Source organism: Bison bison, unplaced genomic scaffold, assembly GCF_000754665.1.
Source record: "Bison bison bison isolate TAMUID 2011002044 unplaced genomic scaffold, Bison_UMD1.0 scf7180017864324, whole genome shotgun sequence".
Classification (NCBI taxonomy): Eukaryota; Metazoa; Chordata; class Mammalia; order Artiodactyla; family Bovidae; genus Bison; species Bison bison.
The window spans coordinates 2454814-2468019 of NW_011494896.1; the positions used below are offsets into that span (position 1 = coordinate 2454814).

At 44.0% G+C, this 13206-nt stretch overlaps 1 protein-coding gene across 1 annotated transcript in view; it reads right to left on the reverse strand.

Annotated features, from left to right (window-relative positions):
* CCDC83 (coiled-coil domain containing 83) overlaps positions 1-13206 on the reverse strand; it is a 52620-nt gene that overhangs the window by 21170 nt on the left and 18244 nt on the right. The window contains exons 7-8 of the mRNA XM_010853175.1: positions 10599-10761; positions 7085-7252 (exon numbers count right to left, since the gene is read on the reverse strand). Of these exons, the coding sequence (XP_010851477.1) occupies positions 7085-7252; positions 10599-10761 (331 nt within the window). The remainder of the gene's footprint in view (positions 1-7084; positions 7253-10598; positions 10762-13206) is intronic.

Below are 13206 nucleotides of genomic sequence, written 5' to 3' on the forward strand. Positions count from 1 at the left end.
TGGTCTTTCAGTTGTTTGGAGGCAAACTAAAGCTCTGGAAATGGGCACGGGGAGTTAGGCTAGAGCCACTCAGCCCTCACTGTTTCATACTGGCATAACCGCTTCCCCTATTCAAGGAAAACTCTGAGAGCAGAGAGTAAAGACTTCTGTTCCATATCCTTCTATTATTGCAATCCTAGGTGACTGTAGCCATGAAATTAAAAGACGCTTGCTCCTTGGAAGAAAAGCTATGATCAACCTAGACTGCATATTAAAAAGCAGAGACATGACTTTGCTGACAAAGGCCCATCTAGCCAAAGCTATGGTTTTCCCAGTAGTCATGTATAGATGTGAGAGTTGGACCATAAAGAAAGCTAAATACCGAATTGATGCTTTTGAACTGTGGTGTTAGAGAAGACTCTTGAGAGTTCCTTGGATTTCAAGGAGATCCAACCAGTCCATTCTAAAGGAAATCAGTCCTGAATATTCACTGGAAGGACTGATGCTGAAGCTGAAACTCCAACACTTTGGCCACCTGATGTGAAGAGCTGATTTATTAGAAAAGATCCTGATGCCGGGAAAGATTGAAGGCAGGAGGAGAAAGACACGACAGAGGATGAGATGGTTAGATGGCATCACCGACTCAATGGACATGATTGAGCAAGCTCAGGGAGTTGGTGATGGACAGGGAAGCCTGGCGTGCTGCAGTCCATGGGGCCACAGAGTTGAACACGACTGAGCTACTGAACTGAACTGATTAACCCTGCAATTGTGAATACTCCCAGAGAAACTGGGAATATGTAAAAGTCTCCTCCCCAGAAAAGTCTGGGACCCTGCAAATGGGAGATTACGACTTTGTGCTTTTAGACTCCTGGCTGCTCAGATGCCTGGTCCAATGTGGTCGCTTCTCAGAAGCTGAAGTTTGCCTTCCATTACTCACCTTTCCTTGTCGTGTCTGGCTGTGCTTCAGCTCCACCCCACAAGCTTTGGGGAGTCGGTTGTTCGCTCTTGACCCACTTCCGGCGTCACACTCGTCACTGGGCTCATCCTCCTCTGTGCCGCTGGCTTCCTGTGACCCCTCTCTAGATAGGACTGAGCAGGGGTGGATGGTAACACTGGCCACACAGCCCTTCCTTCAGGCAGAGTGGGTGTTAGGTGAGTCACGGAGTGGGGAGGACTACTGGACGCTTATAGGCTTGGGTCTGACACACCTGGGTTCACCTCCCATTTCCACTACCTCATACGTCTGTGAGTCTAAAGCCGTGAACTCTTCCAGGCCTCTGTTCCCTCATCTTTACACTGGGCACAGTGGTATCTAACTCAAAGGGACTTGTGAGATGAGACAAGGTGTAGGAAAGCAGGTCCTGGGGCCGTGAGTTCTCGTGGAGGTCCCTGAGGTGATCAGATGAAGAAACTGGCATTCAAAGAGGTGGACTTGAACCCACGCCTTTTAACTCACTTTGTGCCCGGAGAGACTTTTAAGGATCCTTGTCCCATGCACCCGGTCAAGGATGAAAGGAAAAACTCTGTGACTCTAATATCTGCTGTTTTGTAATAACTCCATACTTTCTCTATTCCTGGGGCTCATCTAAAGGTTTAATAAAACCCCAAAATTTTTTAAATAAATTAAAGCATTTCTTAATTGTTTTAAAAAATTTTAAATTAAAACAATTTAAAAAGAAGTTTAAAAAAATCTAAGATTTCCTTTTACTGAGAGCAAGAGTCCTGTCCTGGATATGTCAGTGAGTGTGTTCTCTGCACCCAGTGTCCTGACATCTCCTTCAAACTGAAGTCCGGGGAGGCAGGCCCAGGTGCCCCCTCCCCAGGCCCCCAGGGCTCAGGGCAGCTGCTGAATCGGGATGCTGGATAGCCGACCAGAACTTGGTTTGTGCTGGGGTCAGCTGACCGCCCGCGAGGAGCCATGGGCGGAGGTCTTTGGTCATCCTTGACTAGGTAGTGATCACGATGATGCTCTTCAGAATTAGTCTGTGGGGAGCAAGGACGGAGTGGGGACAGGCCGAGAGAGCAGAGCAGAGGTGCCCTGAGGGGACAGTCACAGACCACGGCGAAAAGTACAGGCAGGAACCCCATCCCTGGAGCCAGCACTGATCTAAGGGCCGTCTGTCTCCATCCCCCGTCCTCCCGTCCTTCACAGAAAGTCCTTGCCCACCAAACGGGACCACGGGGCACCGACAAACCTTGTTTTTCTCTTCCCCCCATTTTTTGTGTGTGTTTGTTTTTGCTTTGGCCATACTGGGTCTTCATTGCAGCACGCAGGCTTTCTCTAGGTGTGGCACATGGTACAGCATGTGGGATCTTAGTCCCCTGACTAGGGATCGAACCTGTGTCCTCCATACTGGAAGGCAAATCCTTAACCATGGGACCTGCACAAACATTCCTTCTCTCTTCCCTTCAAAATTCATACTGTGAGGCTATTAGCCCTCTCTCAACAACATGCATGGCAATCCTATGACTTTTTCTGGTTCTTTTGTGATAACTGAAGATCTTCCAATCTGAAATTAAGATATCTAGTCTTTGTAATAATCAAAACTTTAAGCTTCATTCAAAGTTATGGCTATTCCCTTCCTAGCTTGAACCTACTACTGTTTCCTCTGCCTTGAGCTGGCATGCCTCCTTCCCCCTCAGGGCTGGAGGGGAGCCTTGGAAGGACAAGAAAGCCCTCACCTGACTGATCTCAAGCTTTGGCCTTGACTATCTCACTTGACTCACTATCTCACTTGACTATCTCAAGCTAAGGCCTCACTTTCTGGGTCCAGCTGGCATTTGAGATTGAGGGTCCTCTCTCGGGGATGTTTGTGCAGGTTCCCCGGAGGACCATCTTCCCCATCGCTGGGTACATTTCACCGCATGCCCTTGTGCAGGGGATGTGCTGTCACTGGAGGTTGGCTGATGACTGCCCCTTTGGCCTCTGGTTCTGTCTCCTCCTCCCTCCCACATGTACAGGTGCCTATTTCTCTTTGGAGTGGGTTGACCCCTCTAGTCAACCCGCAGGTAAAATTTAACAGGACTGTGTACCAGCGCGCTCTCAGATAACAGGTCCACAGGAAACACCCCACTCTTTGCTACAACCTACTCCGAGAGTGCATGCTGCTACAGACTGAATGTCTGTGACCCCTCCCCCTTGCTCAAATCATTAGGTTGCAGCCTGAACCCCTGGTACTGGTATTTGGCAGGTCATTAGGTCAGGAGGCTAGAGCCCTCATGAGTGGGATTAGTGCCCTTATAACAGAGACCCCTTATAACAGAGAGCTATCTTGCCCCTTCCACTCTGTCAGGTTACAGCAAAGAGACAGTGTCTCTGAACCAAGAAGCAAGCTCTCCCTAGGCACCCCATCTGTCAGTCCCTTGACCTTGAACTTCACAGCCTCCAGAGCTGTGAAAAACCAATTTGTGTTATATACAGGCCGCCTAGTCTATGGTATTTCACTATAGGGGCCCGAATAGACTGAGACACAGGCCCAGCCCAGGGGGCAGCTACATGCCTCTTACACGCTCTGCTGTTAGAACAGTTACCTAGTCAGTCACTTATCCTGTAGATTTTACAGGGTGAGTCATAAACTAGATCTCAGTGTCCCCCCAACTGGGGGGATACATGTTGAACAGTCTGAAGAATTTCCTTAAAGACCTTCCATCTAGATTTGAGGGGAAGGAAGAATTACACTTTACCTGTCCTTTGGGGAATAGTGTACAACTTGCTGCACCCACGAGCTCTTTCCAAAAATTGTCCCCTAATTTTTAAGTTTTTTCATGGTCTCCTCAATGTCTTTTTATAAACTGGAATTCAGTGCTTGGAGGTATGAAACCTGTTTTCTGCCTCATCATACTGGCAGTCTGCATAGCAGATTCTCGCTTTATTTTGGAATGAGGTATCCATTATATAGGGGGCTTCCCAGGTGGCTCAGGGATTACAAAAATCCACCTGCCAAGCAGGAGGCATGGGTTCGATTCCTGGGTCAGGAAGATCCCTTGGAGAAGGAAATGGCAACTCACTCCAGTATTCTTGCCTGGATAATTCCATGGACAGAGGAGCCTGGCAGATAGTCCATGGAGTCACAAAAGAATTGGACACTACTTAGTGACTAACAACAACCACCACCCATTGTATAGACACCCAGGTTTAAACAGATTTTAGAAGTTTCATTTTAATATCCCATTTCACGTACAATAAAAACCCTTTCTTCTAAAGTACTTATTCCTTGCAATTAAAGCTGTCTAGCTAATTGGAGAAGGAAATGGCAACCCACTCCAGCACTCTTACCTGGAGAATCCCGGGGACGGAGGAGCCTGGTAGGCTGCCGTCTATGGGGTCACACAGAGTCAGACATGACTGAAGCGACTTAGCAGCAGCAGCAGCAGCAGCTAACACAAACTCCATGGTCATGGGTGTGGGAGAAGAATTTCAGAGAAGTCATGGAAGAAGGGGGAAGGTGGGGAAAAAGGGGATGGTAGGAGTAAGATTTCAGACAAGTTGATTTAGGCATTCTGTTCATATTCATTGTGTCCAATGAGTGGCCGCCAAAGTGGTTTAATTGTCCCCAGGCAGAATTGCTGCTGCATGCTTGAAAGTGAAAGTGAAGTTGCTCAGTCATGCCTGACTCTTTTTGACCCCATGGACTGTAGCCTACTATGCTCCTCCGTCCCAGGGATTTTCCAGGCAATAGTACTGGAGAAGTGCTTAAAACTAATGGCAAATAAGATAAGCCTATAACAGCCACTTTCTCACGATACCTAAAGTTGGCCATATACCAGGATTCAACCAGCAGCATAAAAATTTTATTACCACCACCCCCAAGTTAGATACAACAGCATGAAAATTTTCAGCTCAAAGAAATCATCCAAATTTCTAATCAGGATAATGGATTAAGTTAATATGAGGAATGCTAGAAAATTATTAAATGAATGCTGGAAAACTATTAAAATTTTTAAAAATACACTTGAACAGTAACATTTTCTTTTGGCCATGCTGCATGTCTTATGGAATCTTAGTTCCCCAACTGGGGATTGAACCTGGGCCTACAGCAGTGAAAGCACCAAGTCTTAACCACTGGACTGGCAGGGACTTCCCTCTATGGCGTTGTTGTACAAATACATAGATCCATGGAACAGAATAGAAAATGCAGAAAGAGAGCCAACACACATGGGAAATGAAAGTGTGATAAAGTCACCACTGTGGATCATAGGGTAAAAATGGCTCATTTAATAGATGATGTTGAGACAACTGGAAAGCCATCTGGCAAAAAAGAAAGTTGGTTTCCTACTTCACACAAAAAAATCAGAGATTTAAATATAAAGATGAAGATATAATAAATTCTAGAAGAAAATATTAGAGAACATATTTGTAATTTCAATAAAATCAAAGACTGATAAATTGGGCACTATAAAACTATAAATTTTCCTCATGCAAACACCACACAGACAGAAGACTGATAATGAAGGGGGAAATATTTGCACCTTAAATCACATTTAAGAGAGCTAATTTCCTTGGAAAGTACAGAGTTCCACAACACAATGGAAAAATGAACAAAGGATGAGAACAGAAAGGAAATCCACATGGTTCTTGAGTTTATGAAAAGATATTCGCTGTTGCTTATAGGAAGAGAAATGGAAATTAAAGCTATAGTGAGTTACCACTGTCTACCTATAAGACTGACAAGGAACAGAAAGCCGGATCACATCCCTTGTTGTTGAAGCGGGAAAACAGACATCCTCACCACACCAGCAGGAATACACTTGGGACAGCATCTACAGAGGGCCATGCCTATCAAAATAAAAATGAATGGGCTGTTTGGGCCAGCCGTTTCCCTTTAGAGATACACATAAATGAAATTACATATATACAAGGATATTTGTCGCAGTAAAATGAGATTGTGTAAGGACAGTCATGGCAGAATTCTTTGTAATAGTAAGATAGGAAATAACCTAAATGCTTATGAGTAGGGGAGTAGTTAAAAAAATTATAGTACAATAAAACAAAGGAGACACTGGGAGGATGAGGCAGTATTAACATGTACCGGTCTGTAAGGACGTCCATATTGTTCCTTGAATAGGTGAAAAACTGCATCTGTAGCATGCTGTTTTGTAACATACATGTATGTTCTGAGACATGAACAGGATCTTTCTGAAAGGTTACATAAGGAACTAACAATGGTGTTTCTATCTAGAAAGGGGATCTCAGTGGCTGGGGGAACAGACAAGCGTAGGAGGGTGTCTCTTCTTTTGGGGGAGAAGAACCTTTTGAAATATTTTAACTCCAACTGCAGACTAATTAGGGCCAAATTTATACCACCGATGTGGTGCAGAGGCCCTGAATTGAGAAACACACTGGAAAATTGGTCCAGAAGCGGGGTGACCAGGCAGAGCTTCAGAGGGCATATTGGGATACCCACATAAACCCTCCTCCCATAGAACAAGCCTCCAGGCCCAGCTGGGTTTAGAACTGCCATCCACCCACACTGCTCTTTGAGGCCAGATTTCTCCCGTTTGTCCTACCCTATGACCTCTGTGTCTCTGGGTCTCTGGTGCTCTTTGAAGGCACTCTGCTCGGCCTCAGGGACAGACAGCTGGCCTCCAGTAAGGTCTGTCCCCTGATGCCTTCCTGCTCCACCCTCTTCCTTTCCTGTCCCGTGTTTGTGCTCCGGTTTTCTCCCGACTACAACTTAGCATTTACTTGGCCATTTTTCTATAATGATTCTGGTTGTCCAGCCTGGGTAGGTTGCCCTAGCTGGCCTCAGGTGAATTTCTTCTCTAATACGACCCCTTTCCAGGACCCTCCTTCCGCGGTGGAATTGACTCAGAGCCAGGTATGAGAGCATGCAGACCCCACCCACTGAATGCAGCTTCTTTCTCAAAGTCAGTGGCAGGGGTTCTGCCCACACACCCATCCCTTCACTTCCCCTCCTCAGTTCAACAAGTAGTTCTGGGATAGTTTCTTTACTTCCTCCACTGTATCCTTACTCGTAGTGCTCATGCTGACAGCAGAGCATGATGGATGATTCCAGAGCACCTCTTTCTTCCTTTCACTAAACGTCTGCCCCCTAAAGATTTTTTTTTTAATTGAATCTGAACCAGTTTTCTTGCAACTGACCTGACATTTTCTCGGCATTCTCCTTAACTCTGTTGATGTCGTTCTGTAAGGAGGTAATGAGTTTACCATGCTGTTCACTCCCTACATTCTTGTATTCCTCCCAATATTCTTTCTCACTGAGTTTCTCAAGAAATAGCTTCTCAGCATTACTTATTTGGATGCGCATATCTGTTGAAAGAACATCAAGATTTGGGGCCATTTCTGTTGTTCTTGCAACCGTCATTATGTGGCACTCTGATTTTGTGAAGTTAAAGTCTGATATGAAAATATCAACTCTTAAATACAATTTTATATCTACAATTTAGGGAAATCTAAACTATTCAAACTATTGTTTATCTATCCCTCATGATTCAAAAATCTCAGTAAAAATAAACTTCCAATTTTAAAGTAGATGGTGTGGTTTGGGGCTGTGACCGAGAATGACAATATGCAATCAACCTATATGCCTAGGGACCCACAAGTTTAAATTATGCCTGTGATAGCTTGATAAGCATCCTGTTTTGTACAATGTATTATTTCACATACACTTTTTATTGTAAATTGTCATTTTTCTGGTCATTATGTCTCTGGGCAAAGTAATTCCAACTTACATCCTTCTTCTGTCCTTGGTGACCTTTTTTTGTTAAGTACATTGTTTGATTCCATCATTTACAGATCAACTCTTTGAGCTTTCCTTGTGTGAAATGACAGCATATGATAGTCATAATCACCGCTCTTCCCAGTCGCCACCGAGTTAAGACTTCAGAGTGAAAGCTAAGTTCCTCAGTTAAATGTGTACAAATTTGGAGCTGTCTCATCATATAAACTTCCAATTTGCCCCCAGTGTACTTAGGCTTCAGGCTGAGTATCAGTCTTTAGGCTGAGTATCAAGCTGCTGAATATTCTGGAAAAGGAAGCATCACCAAAACCAGGTACAATGAACTTAATGGCTGTTTGACTCACTGCCCTGCCCCATCTTGTTTGAGAGCTCCTGAGGACAAGACATTTTATTCATCTCGGTCAACCCAGCACTTGGCAGAGAATCTGGCCATTAGTTGAGGCTCAATAAGTATTTACAAAATGAATAAAGCATTCTTTCAGGCCAGAGAGATGCTCTTCAGCTCAAACATCCAGAAGGACTCCAGACATGTCTTTGTCGAAGGCGTGATAATAATACATTTTTAATACATACTTAACATATTAGTATTCAAAATATAAGATTATACATTTTTTAATTCCCTTAACAAGTGGTTCTTGTTATTAAACAATTAAGAACACTAGATGCCAGTGATCAGCTGTCCTCTGTGAGCAGACTGCCCGGACTCAGCCCTGCACCACATTCAGTCTTTGCGGGGAGGGTTGGTTGATGTCACTGAAGCTTTTGAAAGACAGATGGGGGCAGCAGCTGCTGTTCTGCTTTCTTAGCACCCCTCTCTCCCTTCTCGTCTAGTAACACATGTCTCCTATCCCTCGTCATGTAAATACACTGACTACAGACGTCCCTTTTCCTGGCCAGAGGGATTGGTCCAAGGCTGAGCGTGCAGCCCAAGCTAGGCCTCGGCTCAGAGTCCTTCCCTAGAGATGCTTTCACTGAAACTGGTAGAAAACATATCTTTTTTTGTCTCCACTCCACTTTGAGGTTATAAGGATGTACGTTCAGAGGTGTCTGTGGTCAGAGTTCTAGACTCACAGGGAGAACATTCTCAGGAAAAGGAGCCAGCTTTCCAGGGGAAGACAGAGAGAGAAGAGGGATGAGAGGGGCAGTGTGTGGAGGGAGAGGGTGGGCTAGAAAGAGGGGGTGATGGGGGGGAGGAGCAAGAGAGGGAGACAAATAAAAGGAAGCTGAGCTCTGACAGCAAGTGAGGCTCTGGAGTCAGCTCAGTAGCGCCCTGCCTTTTCTGTCTGGTTACTTGAAGAGATTAACATCTTCTTTATGCTTGGACTAGTCTGGGTTGGATTTTTATCCTTGCAACTGAAAGCATCCCAGGTAAATGTTGGAAGAGGGGAGTTTCGTCAGCACTTCTCAAACTTGACTGTGCACAGAAACCCCCTGTGACCTTGTCCAAATGTAGACTCTGACTCAGCAGGTCCAGATGGCTCAGAGGCTCTGCACTGTCCCAGGCTGCTGGCGGAGCTGCAGCCGCTGTTCCATGAACTCAACTGAGTTGCAGGTGACTGCCTGGTGCCGACCGTGACAGCCTCAGAGACCCCTTGTAGACACGTCTGTTCCCTCCCTTTCCCTCTCTTCATCAGCATCCATGGGCTTCTTTCTCCCTTGGACCACCGCACATGCCCAGCCCTCCAATTCTTAGTCACCCAGCACGTCCCCAGTCTTGGGTGCCACACACCCCAGCCCCAGCCCAGACCGCAGACAGGCACACCTCCACTAACCGGACCATTCCCTGCAAAGGCAGCTTAGTGAGCACGTCTGAGCATCGGCTGAGGTCTCACACCCGTCTCTAGAGAGTTTGTAAAGCATCCCTTGCAGGATTCTCCCGGAGACGGGCCCGGCCAGGAAACGCATCCACCACCTCGTGCCGTCACGTCACTGCTGTCATTACAGGGGCTCAGCCGGAGCAAGCTTATGGAACAGTGGTGGAGAGCCCCTAAAAATGAAGCTTGCTGACTGACCAGGGGCCTTGGTAACTATTTCACCCCAAACGACAACTCTCTACGAATGGAGGGCCTCTCCCGGCCAAGTGCTTGAGTAAGTGGGCTCTCTAGAGAGCTTGGGGAAATCCAAGAACATCTACCCCTCGTTTTTGCCTCTCAGGTTCTCACACTGCTTTCTGGTACCACTCCAGTCTCTCCCCTGTTTTCCAGGTTCCTGGCAGGGATGGTATTTATAGAGGTTCTGGCAAAAAAAAAAAAAAAAAAATCTAGAAATCTGAGCAGCAAGCTCAAGATGAAGGAATAGGAATTTTTTTTCAGTGCGTGTGTCAACACTGAGGGTCCAGCTCTCAGGACCCTGGTACCTCCTGAGCCCGTGGCAAGACTATGTCCTGCGTCTTTTACCTTCTGTACCAGCATCATTTCTATCCACGTCCTGTAAACGTCCCCTTTTCCAAATCCAATCCCTCTTTCCCCATCTAAATAGGGGGTTTAGCTTCCTTAGAGATACTGGGGCTGGGGAGGAAGCTTTATACTCCCCTTACATTCCCAAGTCTGAACGGAGGCTGAAGCCATTGAAGACACCAAACAAGACAATTTCCCCGCAAAAGAGCAGATCACCGCTGCCTGGAGTTCGGGGTGGCGCCTCACAGCATGCGGGCTGGTGTTAAAGGCCAGAGGGCTTCAGTCTGTGTTTCTGACCACTGCTCTTCCTCCTCCTCACTTGGCTTCATTATCTCCACCCACTTTGCTATTTCCTTCTCTCACCCACTTACCTACATTTGTGGGTTTGTGGTTGTGGAGGTAATGATGCCCTTTGAAGTATGTCCACGGCATTTTGAACATATTAGGAGACAAAAGCATTGATACATTCAAGAAATAACTTGATATGGCTTTATGATAATTTTCTAAGTTCCTAAATCACCTTTCAAGTTTTGTTCCTGGTCTCTTTCAAACTTCCATTTTTCCTTCATTGCGTTTTCAACCTCCTCTCTTGTTACAACTACGGATCCCTCTGACTTCTCTTCACTGAGTTCCTTCAGTAGGTTCCGTATGTGCCAAATTTGTTCATCCTTTAAGCGTTTATTCTGTCGTGAATATCAAAGAGTTGTTAATTACCTCTGCTGAAGTATCTCCATTGTTTTCCCTCAAAACAGAATCTCATGCTGAGGCTTGCAAAATAAGAAATAGTTAATGAAATAATTTATTCAATAGTATCTCCAAAGAGCATGTGGAAGATGGAAGACTCAAAATTAAATCCATCAAATCAGTAATCACTGAAGAGACAGTTTCATTTTAAAACCTGTGTTAATAATCTGCCAGTCTATCGCCCTATCATAGGATCAATGAACATTAAAATTAGACTTCAGAGGTCAATTTCTTCAACTCCCACAAATTATCTTTCTTTTCTAGGAAACATCATTCATTTATTCAATATTTATGGCGTTATCTACCATATGCCAGGAGTATCTAGACACTAGGCATATATCCATGAACAAAATAGACAAAAGTACTGCTCTTGTGGGATTTACATTATTTTTTGCTTTTCTCACAAGTGACCCTAATTCTCTTCTTCTGGGGTGATGATCACTCACCATTCCAATACTCCACACTTGAAACATGAACTGTGTTCTTCTTGTGAATATCCTGTCCATGTTTCCATGTTTCTTATTTAATCAACTTAGAGTTTATTTTTGCCCTTGCTAGTTTATTATGTATATGTAGAGATATTTTATTGTGTGTCAACTTAATACATATTTCTTGTACTTTTCTTAGCCTTCCTTTTTTTTTTTTCTCCCTTTAAGTTTTAATACTCACTTCCCTGGGGTCTTTCCTTCAATTTCTTAAACCTAACAAACTGTATATATTTAAAATATTCTAATACTACTTTTAAAAATTACTTATTTTCCTATAATTTAACATTCTCTTTACTATAGTTTTTCAACATTATATTTTATTTCTGACATTCATGTTTTTATTCTCTTAACCTTCATAGGCAGTGGAACCCCACTCCAGTACTCTTGCCTGGAAAATCCCATGGATGGAGGAGCCTGGTAGGCTGCAGTCCACGGGTCGCTAAGAGTCGGACATGACTGAGCAACTTCACTTTCACTTTTCACTTTCACGCATTGGAGAAGGAAATGGCAAACCACTCCAGTGTTCTTGCCTGGAGAATCCCAGGGACGGGGGAGCCTGGTGGGCTGCCATCTATGCGGCTGCACAGAGTCAGACACGACTGAAGTGACTTAGCAGCAGCAGCAGCAACCTTCATAGATACTCTACTGTAAGAATATTTTCTTTCTTAAAATTGATTCTCTAAGCCAATACTTCTGAAACTTCAGTGTGTATACCCAGCACTTGGGGACCTTGTTAAAAATGCAGATGCTGATTAAGTTTGGTACGATGCCTGTAATTCTGCATTTCTCATACATTACAGATGATGCCAAACCTGCTGGCCCACAGCCCACACTTTGGGTAGCCAAATTCTTTCTGATAATCTAAATATCTGTGATTTATTGATAGTGCTGCAGCCTACTAAAACTCAGGTCTTTAATATTGAATCCAACAAACTTTAAAGTTGACGGCTGAAAAATTTGATTTCTTAAAATTGTTTAGCAAAATAGACACTAGTTTAATAAACTCCTGAGAGGATTTTAACATAACCTTAATGCTCTTTAAGTCATTCCACAGGCTGTATGACATGATTGTCATATCAATGCTTTAGAATTTTAATTTAAAACTTTGATAAACTGAACAAAAGCAACAAACAATTAACTTTATGATGCTCAGTATTGATAAATATAGCCAAAAAACAAAAAGACAGACTGGACAGGCTTTGAGTGATTTAAAAAAATAGAAATAAAGATGAAAAATATATGGTATTCAAAATCCCGCAGTTTAACTTCTCTGATTTTTTGTTTGCAATATTCTAAAGTATCTGAATTCTATCTCTGAAGAATTTTTAGTACCAAAGAATTCATGATATGATATATATGTGAAAACGGAATTTCTTTCCTTCTAATTTTGTAAAATCTTGTAGAGAATGACATAAACAGAAGTGGTGGAGTAAGACTGCTGAAAATCCGCTTCTTCATAAAGGCAATGAGAAAAAATTGGCAAAAATTGGCAAAATCAACTTTTCAGAACTCTGGAAATTAAAGGCTTTGCAGTAAGTTCCAGGGAGTGTTTATTCAAGAAAAATGGTTGAATCTTAGTAAGAACAGTGAGTTTCGTGGCATTTCAAACTTACCCTTAAAACCAACAGCCCCACAATTATGGCAAAACCCAGCAATCTAGCAGCCTGTGGCTGAGGGTCGGGGAGAGAAGTAAGAGAGGCAGAACTCTTGCAAAGCCAAGTTCCTAAATAAGGGCCATTATTTGACTTATCTGGTAATTCCCTGGAAGATCCCACTGGCAAGCCTTGTCTTTATTTGACCTGACTCAGAGCTTACCCAGTGTCTTAACAGCCTTTTCCCAGATTGGCTTGTCAAAAACAATCAACAGTTGTTGAACATTACAGCTCTGTGTGTGTG